Source organism: Atractosteus spatula, chromosome 13 (assembly GCF_055471065.1).
Source record: "Atractosteus spatula isolate fAtrSpa1 chromosome 13, fAtrSpa1.hap1, whole genome shotgun sequence".
Classification (NCBI taxonomy): domain Eukaryota; kingdom Metazoa; phylum Chordata; class Actinopteri; order Semionotiformes; family Lepisosteidae; genus Atractosteus; species Atractosteus spatula.
In genome coordinates this window covers 17007407-17022503 of record NC_142718.1, presented here as the reverse complement: position 1 = coordinate 17022503, position 15097 = coordinate 17007407, and the positions used below count along the sequence as shown (strand labels likewise).

The following is a 15097-nucleotide window of genomic DNA, read 5'->3' as shown; positions in this document are numbered from 1 at the left end:
AACATCTTCTCCTTCCTGCCAGCTTGCGGCTTCTCACTAACGTGTCCAGCCATTGGACAACCACTACTAGAGCTTTAACACGCTACTCAATTGGACAGTATTTTAGCGTGACTTAAAGTATTGCAGTTTGTCTAGGGGCATAAAGCGATTGCTGTAAAGTAATCTGTTACGTGTACTTTGTTTGGCCGAAATGCTATTTGGAATTCCCTACATTACTGATTTATTTTCAGTGAGAAATGGGATGGATGACAGACGAGATAATAAATAATAGTTTTAGTCATTCTTTTGCATTCTTGCATTTTATCTATACTGAGGCTCTGTTTAATACAATTTATAGTAATCAGTAAAAGTGGATTGATGTGTACAGTTTAAATAATCCAGTTACCCTGGTATCAGTTCACCTGTAAGCTTCAAAGCATTCTCTTCACACTGTAAATTTGTTTTCACAGCAAGGAAGACACGTGTAATAGACTGATGAACACGGCTTTTGGGCATTCCAGCATTTCTTCATGCTTAACTCGGTGTCTTTTCTCACAGTGTTGTGCACTTCATATTTCAACAACTCCACTCAGTAAACGTTTTAGTATTTTTTATGTTTTGCTAATCAATTAAAAGCTCCACTATACACAAGGGACTTCTATTGGAGTTTACATAGCCTCATGCACAGTAGCATTAGTTATGTATAGACACTTTTCTGATTTTCAAAATAAGGATTTTCTGACTTTAAAAGGACTAAGAGTTCATGGGAATTTCTAAAATAAGGAATTAAGGGTCACAGTATTAATTATCAGCTGATACAACAAATTATTTGCACAAAAAGGACATTTTCAGGACATTGTGACTTAACTGTTCATCAGGCTTGTGAATCTTTGCATTCAGGGTTTTTTTCCCCATTTTACTGGAATCAATGACTTCAGCTATCTTTTAGTTTTCCCATTTAAGTCTAGTTCAGTCAGTTATACAATGCAAAGATGAGAAATCTAGATAAATTCTCATTGTAGTTTCTTTTTTAGTCACTATTTGCCATAATCATTACAGAAGTCACTTCTGTGTACTCTTTATCTTCCCCTTTTATGCAGCCAAATGTAAAAAGCATTTGTTCCTAATCTCTACTCATGTTTTAGTTTAGTGTCAGCTTCAAAATCCTCATGCTCACCTATAAGGCTCTGGATGGCTTGGCACCTTGGTACTCACCTGAGTTACTGTCACCCACCTCACAACCTTCGTCCCTCTAATTCGGGTCTCCTGTATGTCCCCCAAGCCCTTCCACACTCCATAAATGAGAGGGCCTTCTCCTACTACACCCCAAAGCTTTGGAATTCTATCCCTAAGTATATCAGTGAGTCACATTTCCTAAGATCTTTCAAATCAAGATTCAAAACCTTCTTCTTTAGAAGAGCTTTTGTTTAACTGGTTCAGCGTACCCCCTGGGTTTCCTACTGTTACTATTCAATATCCCTATCTACTGTCTCCTCTCAGTTTGTATTTTTTGAGAAGCCACTTTTAAAGGCAATATATAAAATAAAGTTTATTATTTTGTAACATTAGTATTGTGCACTGACTTGCATGTACCATAATATGAATATGTCATTTGAATGTGTTCTACTATCCATGCTTAATGAACCCGGTTTATTTTTACTTTGCAAATGAAGATATAAATCACCACCATGAAAGGATTATTGGTTCTGACTCAACAGCTCCTGGTACTATGTCAGTTGAGAATCCGGGGAGTTCCTTGCTAAAGTTGGTCAGTATCAGCAGGGGAAAGTTAATTTAATTAATGAATCCATTACAGTTAGAATTTTTATGTAAGGGATTACTTTGTAATATTAGCAAGACATTGTATCACGCCCAGAAATAAAGAGGCTCACATCCCACGGTAATCAGGTAGGAATGCAGTTCTTCCCCGAATGAACGCATTCCTCACGGGAATCCAATTACACGCTCGGGTCGTGTACAGATTCGCCCCTTCTTCCATCAAGCCGGGTCCTCATCTAATAAACCCGATCGTCTATGAAAGACCCGAACTGCCATAGAGAAAATGCTCTGTCACTTGAGCTCTCAGAGTGTTACGCTCTGTCCTTTCATCGCATCTCTCGGTTCTTTTGAACGAAGCTTAGAAAAAAAAAGGTCCTGACTTCTAAGCCCGAACGCCCGATTCCTGAATTAGCCCTGACCCTGTTCTACCTGAAACGTACCCGTGGCTCATTGTCCTGCCGGTATAACTAGCCTTTTCTCTGCCTGCTTATTCAGAACTTCTCTCTGCCTTTTTATTTCCCTTCTCTCGGCAACCGACGGTTTCCGGAAATCGCCAATCTGCAGTTGGATTACCTGCTTGTTTTTAGATGCGCGTCATAATGCATTGAGGGAGAATGCATTGTAGCGCTCTCGGGTTCACGTGGGTATGCACCCTCGCCGCTGCCACCTTAGGTCGCCCCCCCCCCCACCGCTTGGGACTCAAACCCGGGCCTCCGGCATCACTCAACAGTGACCCAAGCAGCTGAGCTAAAGGGAGATCTGCATGCTTGTGTTGCTATTCCCAAAATATATTTTTCATGATTATGAACTAATTTTAACAAATTAGCATATGTGATAAAGTATCCTTAATGAAGAAATAATTGTGTCATACTGTACATTTCAGTGAAGCACGGAAGCCTGTGCAACTCTTGCATTACCTGAACACCTCCATTACTCTTTCAGCCTTCAGTAATATTTTAAAAACATATTGTGTTTGTGCCCTTTTTAGTCACATTTTTTGAACACTCTAGCACTTTACATATGTATTTATTAAAAAAATACTGCAAACAAAAACATTTTAGATCTATAATAATGCTAGTGTGGATGAGGAGATACTTTTCTTGTATGAATCAGATTTTTAGAATAAAAAAAACATTTTATATAGTGGCTTTAAAAGTTATGGAAGCGCATTGCTGCCACTAAGGGGAAAAAAATTGCCCCCTTATCTCGTAATTACAACATAGCAATGCTTGTGTCAGTGTATGTACAACCTGTTACGTTGTGCACTGAACGCATGTAGAAGCTCTGGTGAACTTGGCTGGCACTTTCAGTTTAATGATTGTGTCCAGTGCTGCAGAATTTGTACAGATTTCAACTGCGATTTAGTCATAATGAAATCTTGCAATTTTTTTGGTAAATATGAACAGAATCATTACAAGCAAGAGGACAAGTTTTGTGGGATTTAGAGATCAAAGCAATGATGGTTCCATTATGAACAGTTACACTTGCAATCACTGTCACTGCTTAAAACGATAAGTCCGCACGTAGCGATAAAGGTATTGTAACGGACACGGCCGACATTACAGGTTGTGCGAGCCGGTTGCCAGCGCGGTGACTTCACCGCCCTTTCCTGTGAAGAGCAGGGACCTCAGCAACCAGGCTGAGGGGAGATATCCCTTAAGCTCAGCCGGCTGGTTCCCTGTTGAGTGACGCCGGAGACCCGGGTTCAAGGGCAGACCTTAGGCGGGAGCTGCGAGGGTGCAAACCCACGAGAACCCGAAAGCGCTATAGTATTAAAGGTTTATTCCATGCTGAAAAGAAAAGAAACACAATGTTTTGGCTGTGAGGGCTTCATGTAGTGGAAGCAAGCATTGTGGAGAGAATCTGATACCGGATGTTGTCAATGTTGAGGCTAAAGAGCTCTAAGAATGTATTGCCAAGTTGGGGTTGGAAGGGTAATATGGTGGGCCAGTTTGACTTTAGCAGTTTATTCATGGTGGAAAACAAGTGTCTAGAATTGTTATGGTTGTTCTCAATGACATGGGAGAAATAGCTTGATCTAGCAGACTCTAGTGCATCCTTTTATTCGGTCGAGTGCTCCTTTCAAGACTGAAAATGTATGTTTAGGCCAGAAAGACCTAGTTTGCGGGAAACTGCCTTCATTGAGTGCAGCTGGTCAGCATACCAGTGGGCACAATGAGTAAAGGAGATGCTCTGAGTTATAAGAGGAGCTAAGGTGTCAAGAGTAGTCAAGAAAAATATTAAACATTTGTACTTTGTCCTTTACAGAATCAGAATTCAAAAAGCAGGAAAATGAGGACAAAGCAGAATTTGCAAACATTCATTGGTCAACTGATCACCAACTGCGAAAATACACAGAGCACGAGAGTGAAAAGTGTGAAATAGAAAATTCTAAATAAAAAAGAATAGTTAAGTGGTCAGAATCCAAAAATAATTAATTTCAGATATGCACTCAAAATGCATTATGTGTGTGTCATTGTAGAATCTCTAAGGCTTCAACAAAAAAATAGAAGCATTTTCCTGGACATTGTTCAAGCGTGGCAAACCCTGGTCCTGGAGAGCCGCAGTCCAGCAAATATAATACGTCATCTTAAAACAATGTAATAATGTAACAGCCAACAGCCATATCACCCTGCAGCTCTCAACTGGCTACCCACTGAAGCTAAGCAGGGTTGAACCTGGTCATTACCTGGATCAGAGACCTCCTGGGAAGCTATGGTTGCGACTGGAAGTGGTGTCAGTGGGACCAGCGGGGGGTGCCCACCCTGTAGTCTGTGTGGGTCCTAATGCCCCGGTATAGTGGCAGGGACACTATACTGTAGTGAGTGTTGTCTTTCGGATGAGACGTTAAACCGAGGTCCTGACTCTCAGTGGTCATTAAAGATCCCCGGGCATTTCTCGATAAGAGTAGGTAGTTATCCTGGTGTCCAGGCCAAATTTTCCCCCCTTGGCCTTTACTGTGGCCTCCAAAGTGTTCCCATGTATGACTGGCTTCCACTTCCCTGCAATGGACTGGCGCCTTGTCCAGGGTGTACCCTGACTTGTGCTCGTTGCTTGCTGGGTAGGCTCCTGCGACACTGTATGGTAAATGACATAACATGACAATGTACAACAACAGAGGGGCTAGTCAATTTGCTTTAGCACATTCTCTGTTGCTTATAACAACCTTGACCAGGAGTGGTGAAGGAACTGAAAGCATTCTCATTCAATAACCTTTTTTACCAACAGGTTAGTGGAGTTGCCATGAGCACCAGAATGGGACCCAGCTATGCCAATATTTTTGTCAGCTGAGTAGAAGAACGCTTCTTCGCTTCCTACACTGGCTATGTCCCTGACCTCTACAAGCGATACATTGATGACTGCTTCGGTGCCGCCACATGCTCTAACAACCAGCTAGAGCACTTTCTGCATCATTTCACCAACTTCCACCCATCCCTCAAATATACAGTTAACATATCTTCCACTACTCTTCCGTTTCTAGACATCAACTTCTCCATTAACTACCTCTGACTCTCTACTTCGGTCTATTACAAACCCACGGATTCACACAGCTATCTCCTGTATAGCTCATTTCACTCCAAACACACTAAAAACTCTTTTCCTTTTTCACAGCTCCTTCGGCTACAACGATTATGCAGCGTTGACACAGATTTACAGAACCAAGCCCTCAAAATGTACTCCTTTTTCACCAACAGAGGATCCCCTAGCAGTGTTATTGACAGGGCCCTTGCCTGAGCCAAAAACACCCCTCGGACCCTCAACACAATAAGAAACTCCCACCGTAACAACCGCATTCCTTTGGTGCTTCCCTACCACCCCAACACACTTCCCATCCCCAGGACTATTAATGACAACTTTTCCATCCTACAGGATGATCCCTCTATTGGGGCCCTCTTTTCTGACTGCCCCATCATCTCATATCGCCAACCACCTAATCTGCGTAACCTTCTTGTTCACAGCTCCCTTGACCACCCTCAGCAACCATCCACACCAGGCACTTTCCCTTGCAACAGAGCTCGCTGTATCACCTGCAAGTACACATCTAACACCACACTCATTCAAGGCCCCTCAGGGCAATTGCAGATCACCCAGATGGCATCTTGTACCTCCAGCAACCTTATTTACTGTATCTCTTGCAGTAAACGCCCAGCCATCTACATTGGAGAAACAGAAAGGAGACTCGGAGACCGCTTCAGAGAACATGTTAGGGCTGTGAAGATTAAAGATCTCTCCAAGACCATTGTTTCTCATTTCACCACTGACGGCCATGGCCACTCTAATCTCTCTAACCTATTCTGACTTCACACCTCCTGATTGGACTCTCTTTCTGTCCCCTGCTCCCGCCCCTGGCTCCTCCTCTATCCCAGCTTTTGTTCTCCTGCTACATTACCTTTGCTTACTGCCCTGTTTTTCTCACACCTGAAGAAGGCTCCGCGGCCGAAACGTTATGTTTTCTTTCTTCTCTTTTCAGCATGGAATAAACCTATTACTTGTTCCTTTGCAGCCTACGCATGCTGAAGCAGCTACCCACCTGAACTACAGGAGTGTTGAAGACTATGTAAATTGCCTGGAGCCTAGAGGTTTTAAATTCCACGTGGGATGTTGTCGTTGTACCCTTGTGCAAAGACTTTCAATAAATTGCTCCAGTATAAAAGGTCTGCTGTATAAAAGGGTCTTCAGGTTTTCATTGTAATTAAGAATTTGTTTTTATTTTACTTGCCTGGTAATAATTAAAATAATACAATATGATTAATAGCATTTTGTTAGCAACAGAATCTACTGTGTCTCATTCATCAGTAAAGTAGTAGTAAATAAAACCCCAAAACAGCAAAACCAGTGTGATTTGTCCATCTCCAAGAAAATTAAAAAGAAAATCCACAACATAAAATAGAAGTTAAAATTCAGGATTCAAATACCAGCATCCCAGTAAAATAGAAGTGATGGTCATCAGGCATCTCTCTATTCAGAGAAATACAGTACAATGATTGGGTGTGTGGAAGTTTTCCTGAATCTCCAACTGTGTGTTTTAAGCTATCTCTCCGTGTTTAAAGGCTGAAGTGTTACAGGGTCTAAGAACACATAGCAGAATTAAATCTCCAGGGCCAGAGACATTTTCACAATTGTTCTAAAAAATGAAGAATGTTATTTATAAACTATCACAAATATTGTGTTCTTCAATAAAAGGATGAAATTAGGGGGTTTGGAAGGGAGTGGTCAAAGTATAGCTTTGAGACACTATACACCTCTGTTATATGCAGAGTTGTGCAAAGGTTTCTCAAAATAAAACTGGTTTTTGATAAAGAACCTCATAACACAATAAAAATTTAACAAAATCTCAAATTGTTGGTGTATTTAATGAAATGTAAAGGTTTATTCCATGCTGAAAAGAGAAGAAAGGAAGCACAACGTTTCGACTCACACACGAAGAAGGCTCCACAGCCGAAACGTTGTGTTTCCTTTCTTCTCTTTTCAACATGGAATTAACCTTTACTTGTTCCTTTAAAACCTATAATCTACGTGTATTTTTGTAAAAGCAGCATCTCTACTTGTGAACACTAGGTGACAGACCAATTCTCGAAAAACTAACAAGTTTGTCATTATGCTTTGTTGCTTTATGATTTAAAAATGGGGAAAAAAGAAAGCGTAGAAGTTTATGCTTTTTGTTAGACATAATACGTAACCAGAAATAATAATCTAAAAATAACGAATCGGTTGTTTCAAATGCTGAGATTATAAACGCATTTTATGTTTCTTCACAGTATGGGCTTTCGTGCTTGCCATAGTTTTAAAGGAATCGTACTGTCGTAGGGGTGAGGACATTGTTTCTTAGTAGAGGTCGTCGAGAAACAGCATACTCAAGGTTTGTTTTTACAATGTTTAATTAAAAAACAGTCGTGGTCACTTTTTAACACGGTATAAAACAAAGAACAAAACAGTTTATATTTAGAATCTGAGTGAACTAAAAATGTACATTAAGTACATTTTGGTTTAATAAATCGGCCATTGTAAAAGGAATGGTATTTTTTACTTAGTGTAAAATAATTTATAATCTTATGATATTCTCATCATTTCTAATAGTATTTTAATTTGTAAATCGTTTTTTGCAAAATATAATTTTAATATTTCTCTGCAAACAGTCCGTACGGGCATGAACTGTGCAGAGGTGCTGAAACAGGGATACATAGGAGAATGTTTTAGTTTGCAATTACACCTAGGTCCTGCTTTATTGCTACAGATCAGCTTGCATAAGAATAGTTTCTTTGTTACAAAAACATATGAAGGAATCGATGCTTTGTTTGAAAATGTCTTAACAGAGTTTTAAAATAATATCCGCCAATATAACTTTAGAACACTTATATTACAAAACAATCATCTGTTCTGCTATGAATAATAATTAAGAATAATGTTTTTAAAATGATCAACTTTTAAACTATTGTGTTGCCGGTATTTTGTATGAATTTGCGGTCTTTTGTCACAATGTTTTTAATGTGGATTGCCTGGAGATTTTAGTCATCGAAGTCCCCTTATAAGTTAAACACCATGGTAGGATATCAATAGTGTATGTTAATTTTGGGATACTTAGATGAAATATTTTACTTTTAAGCGGACGGTGGAGTGTAAATAAGACGCAATATTTTTTCAGGCATGGGTCACGATCATGGACACGGCAAACTGGAAATGCCAGACTACAGACAGTGGAAAGTTGAGGGCACCCCCCTGGAAGTGACACAAAAGAGACTTGCTCAGCTGGGGCTGAAAGATCCTTGGGCCCGGTATGGAATATTTACTTCTTTTCTGGTGCGAATACATTTTTTAACAATTTTGTGATCTACATCCACAGCAAAATAGCTAAGGATAAGCTCCAAACCAGATACAAAGGCAGACTTTCTAATATTTTTGGAATCATTTTGGAAATTGGATACAGAAAGCTCATTTAATATTGTTGCATTTCTGGATCGAAACCAGGTTAGCTGCTTTTTAGCAAAATGACCTGTTAATATTGATATTTTTAAGTCTTTTTATTTAAGCAGATACAGGTAAGTCCATGGACAACAAATCCTCAATTACAATGACAACCTAGAGATTACTTACATACAGAGGACTTACTGACGCAATTTGACCAATGTACTTTGATACAAGCACAGTATCCTGGGATTTTAACCCACCATGTGCCTTCGGTCATTATATGTAAATAACATTAGGATGTGAAAAAGTATCCTAATATATTTCCATTTTTCTGTAGAAACGAAGCTTGGAGATTCATGGGTGGCTTTGCTAAACCAGTTACCTTCACAAATGTCCTCTTCAGAGGCTTCAAGTGGGGCTTTGCAGCATTTGTGGTTGCGCTCGGAGTGGAGTACGCCTTGTTCCCACCCAAGAAAGGACATCATTAATGAGCTTCATGACTACCCTGGACAGTACTTGGGCAGCGTGGCAGTTATTTGATCATAAGAAATAATAATTTCCACTGAACCTAGAGCCATCATTTTCACCGTCTGGTATCACCTTCTGATGATATTTAATTTGCACTCTTCCTTCTTCTTTTTGTGTTAAACGATACAGAGATCGTGGAAGACAAGCTGAGTAGACCTGTGTAAATGATGAATGCTGTTTACTAAAGTAATAAATTCTACAAATTTAAACATACCACATTTAATTTTATGATTTACATTGTAAGTGAATTCTTAAACAACCTTTGAGATTTCATGCTGAATATGGTGTAATACAGGTGCTTGATTATTTGTAAGTGTTGTTAAGGGGAGAATGCTTAAGTTGGAGTGATGTTTTAGCAGAATACCATAGAGATCTGTACTGGGATCACTGCACTTCCTAATTTGCCAATGATCTGGATTCTGGTATAGTTAGCCAGCTGGTCAAGTTATTATTTTCTCAAAGAAATTATTATATAAAAAGAGGAGTAGCAAACATTTGAAATGCTGCACAGGAAGCTAAAAAAATAGAAGTCTAGGAAAACACCCAATATTTAATATAGATAAGTACAGGCTGTTACAGGGCTCTGCCATTACCAGAACAAGGAAATACTGTTCTACACAAATGTAGAGACAGTAATAAAAAAGTAGACAGGCTTTCTTTCCAGAAACAGATGGTTGTGAATGTAAGAACATCGTGTTTGTGAGAAGAGGCAATTCAATCCACCTAACTCATTTGGTTTCTAGAAGCTAATTGATCAAGGATCTCATCCCACTGTAAAGGGTTTTGACTTCAACAACATGGCTGGATAGCTTATTCTAGATGCAACCCTTTGTGTCAGAAAGTACATACTGTTTTCAATTTAAAGTTTCCCTTGTATTTGCACATCCTTGTAGATTCCATCTGTGTACTCCTATTCTTGCTTCACTGTTGATTATAAAACCTTGAAAAATACTTTGTGTTCCCTCTTAGTATTATCAGTTCAAAACTGAAAACATTTTTGGTAAGATATACATCTGAATTATCTTGAAACAAATTATGTAGATGTGCTGAATGGCTTCCTCTCATATACAAATTGGTCTTTTATCGTGAATGGTTATGTAACAACAGTTATAGATTTCATACAATTGGACAAAGGATTGATGCTGCAATTTATCAGATTATTATTTAAGCAAATATATGAGCAAAATGTACTACTTTGCAACACCATCACTGATTCTAATCTCCACCTTTGACTACAACGAGTGACTTTTTGAAGTTACAAAGACCCCTCCCTCCTCCTTTTATAATGTAGTATCATCAATGTCTGCTCTCAAACATTTCAATTTTGGATATGAGAGGCTGGGCTAGGTCTCTACCTTCAAATCTCTGGTCTGCTTCTCTCATACAAAATAGTGCTGTTTCTCTAGAAATAGGGGATTAACTGTCCATAGTGAACAAGTACAATATTCCAATTTGATCACAAGTGATGGCAAGTGGGAACTGAAGTAGTTTGGACTGGTACAGCGTGGATTGTGTTACTAGATTCTTGTGAGTGTACCTTTCTTACATGTAACTTGTATGCTCTTCATGCAGCTACATCCAGCTTGAAAGTTGTAAATGAAATACTTGTACAGGGATCCTTTTCTTTCCATTAGGTGGTGCTACTCACCACCATATTTCCCCAGACATGGCTTTTCTGCTGTTTAATTAAAGGCTTATATTGTGTGTCTGTCTCTTATGATCATGTACACACTTGTCGATTACAATCACAACCACTTCTTAAAGGTTTCTTTACATTACTGAAAGGTAAGAAATCCATATTTTTATGTTTGTTTTCCCTACAGTTTTTTCATTGTCCTAGGTAAAACACAATCTCCTGATTTAAAAACAATCATTAGTATACACATGAATATACATAAAGTACATGTGTGAAATGAATCTGTAATTTTATGGGTGGTCCAAAGGCTGAAGATCCAAAGTAGCTTTCAGGTTGGCAGTTGGAAAATAATTGCCATGGGTGTAGATAGTATAGTGACCCCAATCTGCAGGATACTTTGTAGTTGACTATCAGGCCACCTATTAGTTTAAGGGGAACCACAACAGGTTCTTTATATCTCCCAGAACCAACAGTGCACCCACAGACCCGACAAGACAGTTACCCTATCTAATGTCCCTTTATTATATTCTATTAAACTAGCAGTTATGGTATTGAGCATCACTGCTGACATGACAAATGTTTTCTTGCGTCATAAGAATGCACAAGGGAAACACACCGAAACACACAAACCCTTGTGAACCACAGTTACCCAAAGCCAAATGTCCCAAATGATAAGTCCAGCATCACTGTTCTCCAAAACAGCCCCAGTGACCTGGCCTGCCTCCTCCCTTTTGTTGCTGAGAGGAAACTTTGTGCAGTCTTTCAATGGTATTAGGAATCCTCTTTAGTCCAGGAACAAGTAATAGGTTTATTCCATGCTGAAGAGAGAAGAACAAAAACACAACATTTCGGCTGTGGAGCCTTCCTCGGATGTGAGCCAAAATGTTGTGTTTCCTTTCTTCTCTTTTCAGCGTGGAATAAACCTATCGTTCCTTTGCAGCCTACGCATGCTGACGCAGATGCCCACCTGAACCTCTTTAATCCAGGGTGTCATGAACAAAGTGGTCCTTTATGCCACCCCCACCCTAATTTCTCTAAGTCCATAGGGAGAATGATAGTGATGCCTGAGGCTTCTTCTTCTGCTATCTGTAGTTCTTCTCTGTCAGTTCTCTGCTTGAGTCTTTCTGACAAGGGGTTATAAAACCCCTTCCTGGACAAGGCTCAGGGCTTACTGTGAGGTATGCGGGGGGTTCTTGTGATATCTTGGGTCTAGGCAGAGCCAACAGCTTGGGGCTAATTAACAAACTGACTGCAGATAGCCAAATGTCATGGAGCTCTGTCTTTTGTTTTCTTCCTGCCCCCCTCGGCTGTCAGAGTCTCCACGTAACCATGCACTCGCCTACACATTCCAACACGCACTGTTCACTGCAATTAATCTATTATCCAACAACTTTTCCCCTTTTCACTCGACTTAAACCTTTCTACTGCACCTTTCCATGCTCACTATTGAGTTCTACTCGCTTGAGCTAAATCTTCCTTGCCGCTTGTTTGTCTCACCTCTTTGAATTACGGATTTTGCCTTCCTAACGACTACGGACCTGCCTTACGGATCGGATCTTGGTTACTCGATACTACTCTTTGCATTACGGATCTTGGCCCTCCTACTGACCACGGACCTGCCTAATGATTTGGACTTCAGTTACAGAACACTCTCTCTCTCTCTCGACCCCTTACACCAACCCCACACAGGGTCCTAATTTTCCACCTACTGGTCCTTGACATCAGCCCCTGGTCCAGTCTGCAGTGGCTCAGTACCACAACATACCTCAACATGCTAACCCCTACTATGCGGTGATTGAGTGGCATCTGAGAAAACTGTCCTTCAATCACCTGGGTTATTTTTTTGTGTTTGAACACTTTGATTAGAGTGAGAATACACTGGCCACTGTATGCCACCTAAAGTCAGTCTAGTTCCTGACATCTTTGGTTTTGTCATAATCATAAACTTTTATTTATAATTAACTTTTATATAACTGACAGCTTTTAATTTAAAATTTAATTTTTACTTGGATACAACAAACCACTAGATTTATTAAGACTAGCAAAACTAAATATGGTATGTTTGTTTTTTCTTTTAGATTTTTGAAAATATGTGCCAATTATATTGGTTCATGGGCTTAATAGGTACATTTACCCTAACAGGTTTTTTGCATATACGTTTTAAACAATGCTCCATTCAAGCAATTTGTTGGTATAAAGATTAATTTAAGTAAAGAGCTAAGCTGTAATGAGAAACTAGCAGGTGTGTGGATCCCCAAGATCAGAATTGGTTCCCCAGAATTATATCCACATAGCACACTTGAGAAGCATTTTGGGACAGATAGTTACCTGCTCAGCTGTAGAACAGGATGTGACAGATGTTTCTCTTACTGGACAGAAGTGTTCTTCTGTAGCAGGGTGAAGCAGCTGACTTAAGCCAACAATTCATTCTTGCCCTATAATACACCATTCTCAAAACACTTTAGAAACATGCTGACTTGAAGCATTTTCCTGAACATTGTTCAAGCGCAGAAATCCCCAGTCCTGGAGAGCCACAGAATGTATGTTTAGGCCAGAAAGACCTAGTTTGCAGGAAATTGCCTGCATTGAGTGCAGCTGGTCAGCATACCAGTGGGCACAATGAGTAAAGGAGATGCTCCAAGTTTTAAGAGGAGCTAAGGTGTCAAGAGTAGTCAAGAAAAGTATTAAACATTTGTCCTTTACAGAATCAGAGTTCAAAAAGTAGGAAAAGAAGGACAGAGCACAATTTGCAAACATTCATTGGTCAACTGATCACCACCTGCAAAAATATACGGAGCATGAGAGTGAAAATGTGAAATAGAAAATTCTAAATCAAAAAGAATAGTTAAGTGGTTAGAATCCAAAAAAATCAATTTCAGATATGCACTCAAAAATGCATTATGTGTGTTGTCATTGTAGAATCTCTAAGGCTTCAATGAAAACGTAGAAGCATTTTCCTGGACATTGTTCAAGCATGGCAAACCCTGGTCCTGGAGAGCCACAGTCCAGCAAATATTATACGTCATCTTTCCATCATTTTCTAAAGACTCAGAAGATTTTAATATTGATTAATTCAATATGTTTATCGATTCCATTTATATCGGTTGGTTAACTTTTATGTGCACATTTCAAGAATTTAAGCAAGGATAGTCCATCAACGGTCATGGAGCGTGTTGCTGTATTAATTTCAAGTGCTCTCAATTCATCAATTCATCTGCTGAAGTGAAAACTATTATTTTAAGATTTCAGAAATGAATTTGACCCATTACCCGATACCCCTTTGCTGCTTTCAAATGCTATGTTTTATTTATTATCTCAGGAGCACTACCCTGCAAAAGGTATTCCACACAACATCTTCAGAATTGAAGCCCTCATTGTCAAGCATGGGAGGTTTTATGTTTGGGATGATTTGAGGGACGCTAAAATACCATCATATTACCGGTAATTTTGAGTTTGCTTCAACATAACTTTCGTAATTTTATTTTAGGGGTCCATTAACTCACCCAAAATATCAAGAATGTCACCTGTTCCAAATAGAAGTTTACTTTGAAACACTAGTAATAGGTGTGGCTTAGTTGTGTGTGTTAACTTTCGTTTTGAGTTTAAGGTGGTCCTTTCCCTGGGTAGGAAGTATAAATACAAGGTGTGGTCCAGTTCGGCTTCGAGAAAAAAATTATACCAGAACACTATTCATTGCTAATAATTTATGTTGTGAATGTAGAAAAATAAAATCTAAAAATTCCCATTAATTGTGTGGTGCTAAATGTCATGATGATCGTAATATCGCACATAACCCAATTAAGACGTTCCCCCTAAATACAATAGTTTTAGGGTAACACGCCTATTAAAATATTCCTATGTGTGCCCCTAAGATAAAGTATTTACTCGAAATGGCTGTACAGATTATATGTATCTATTCTTAATATTTTTAAAAATGTGGTAAATACACAAAATGTCTCCGATACACGTCATTGTTAGTCAAGATAACATTTCTTCATATCTAAGTTACAATATACATTACTAGACTATTAGATTTAAGCTAGTGGTATACTGGATGTGGTTGTTAGACATTTAATTTTACGCATAAATTAAAATGCATACTGTCGAAACTGAGGATGTGATTTTTCTTGGGTCCCCAGATATTACCATAACGCTTGGGGAACCTTTTCTGGAATTTCCATTGAAAGGCCGTTATCAGCGGAATTCCACCTTAATAAAAATAGTATTTCGCTTTCTTTTCTATTTTGTTCACATCTAGATGGTTACCAT

General features: G+C 39.2%; 1 protein-coding gene across 1 annotated transcript; it reads left to right on the top strand.

Moving 5' to 3' along the window:
* The first annotated feature begins 7534 nt into the window (after positions 1–7534).
* On the top strand, positions 7535–10896 carry LOC148821801 (NADH dehydrogenase [ubiquinone] 1 beta subcomplex subunit 3-like). Its single transcript, XM_088930415.1, has 3 exons — positions 7535–7618; positions 8402–8531; positions 9002–10896. The coding sequence occupies exons 2-3, from the start codon at positions 8404–8406 to the stop codon at positions 9150–9152; spliced, it is 279 nt and encodes a 92-aa protein (XP_088786541.1). The 5' UTR covers positions 7535–7618; positions 8402–8403; the 3' UTR covers positions 9153–10896.
* Positions 10897–15097: the final 4201 nt, after the last annotated feature.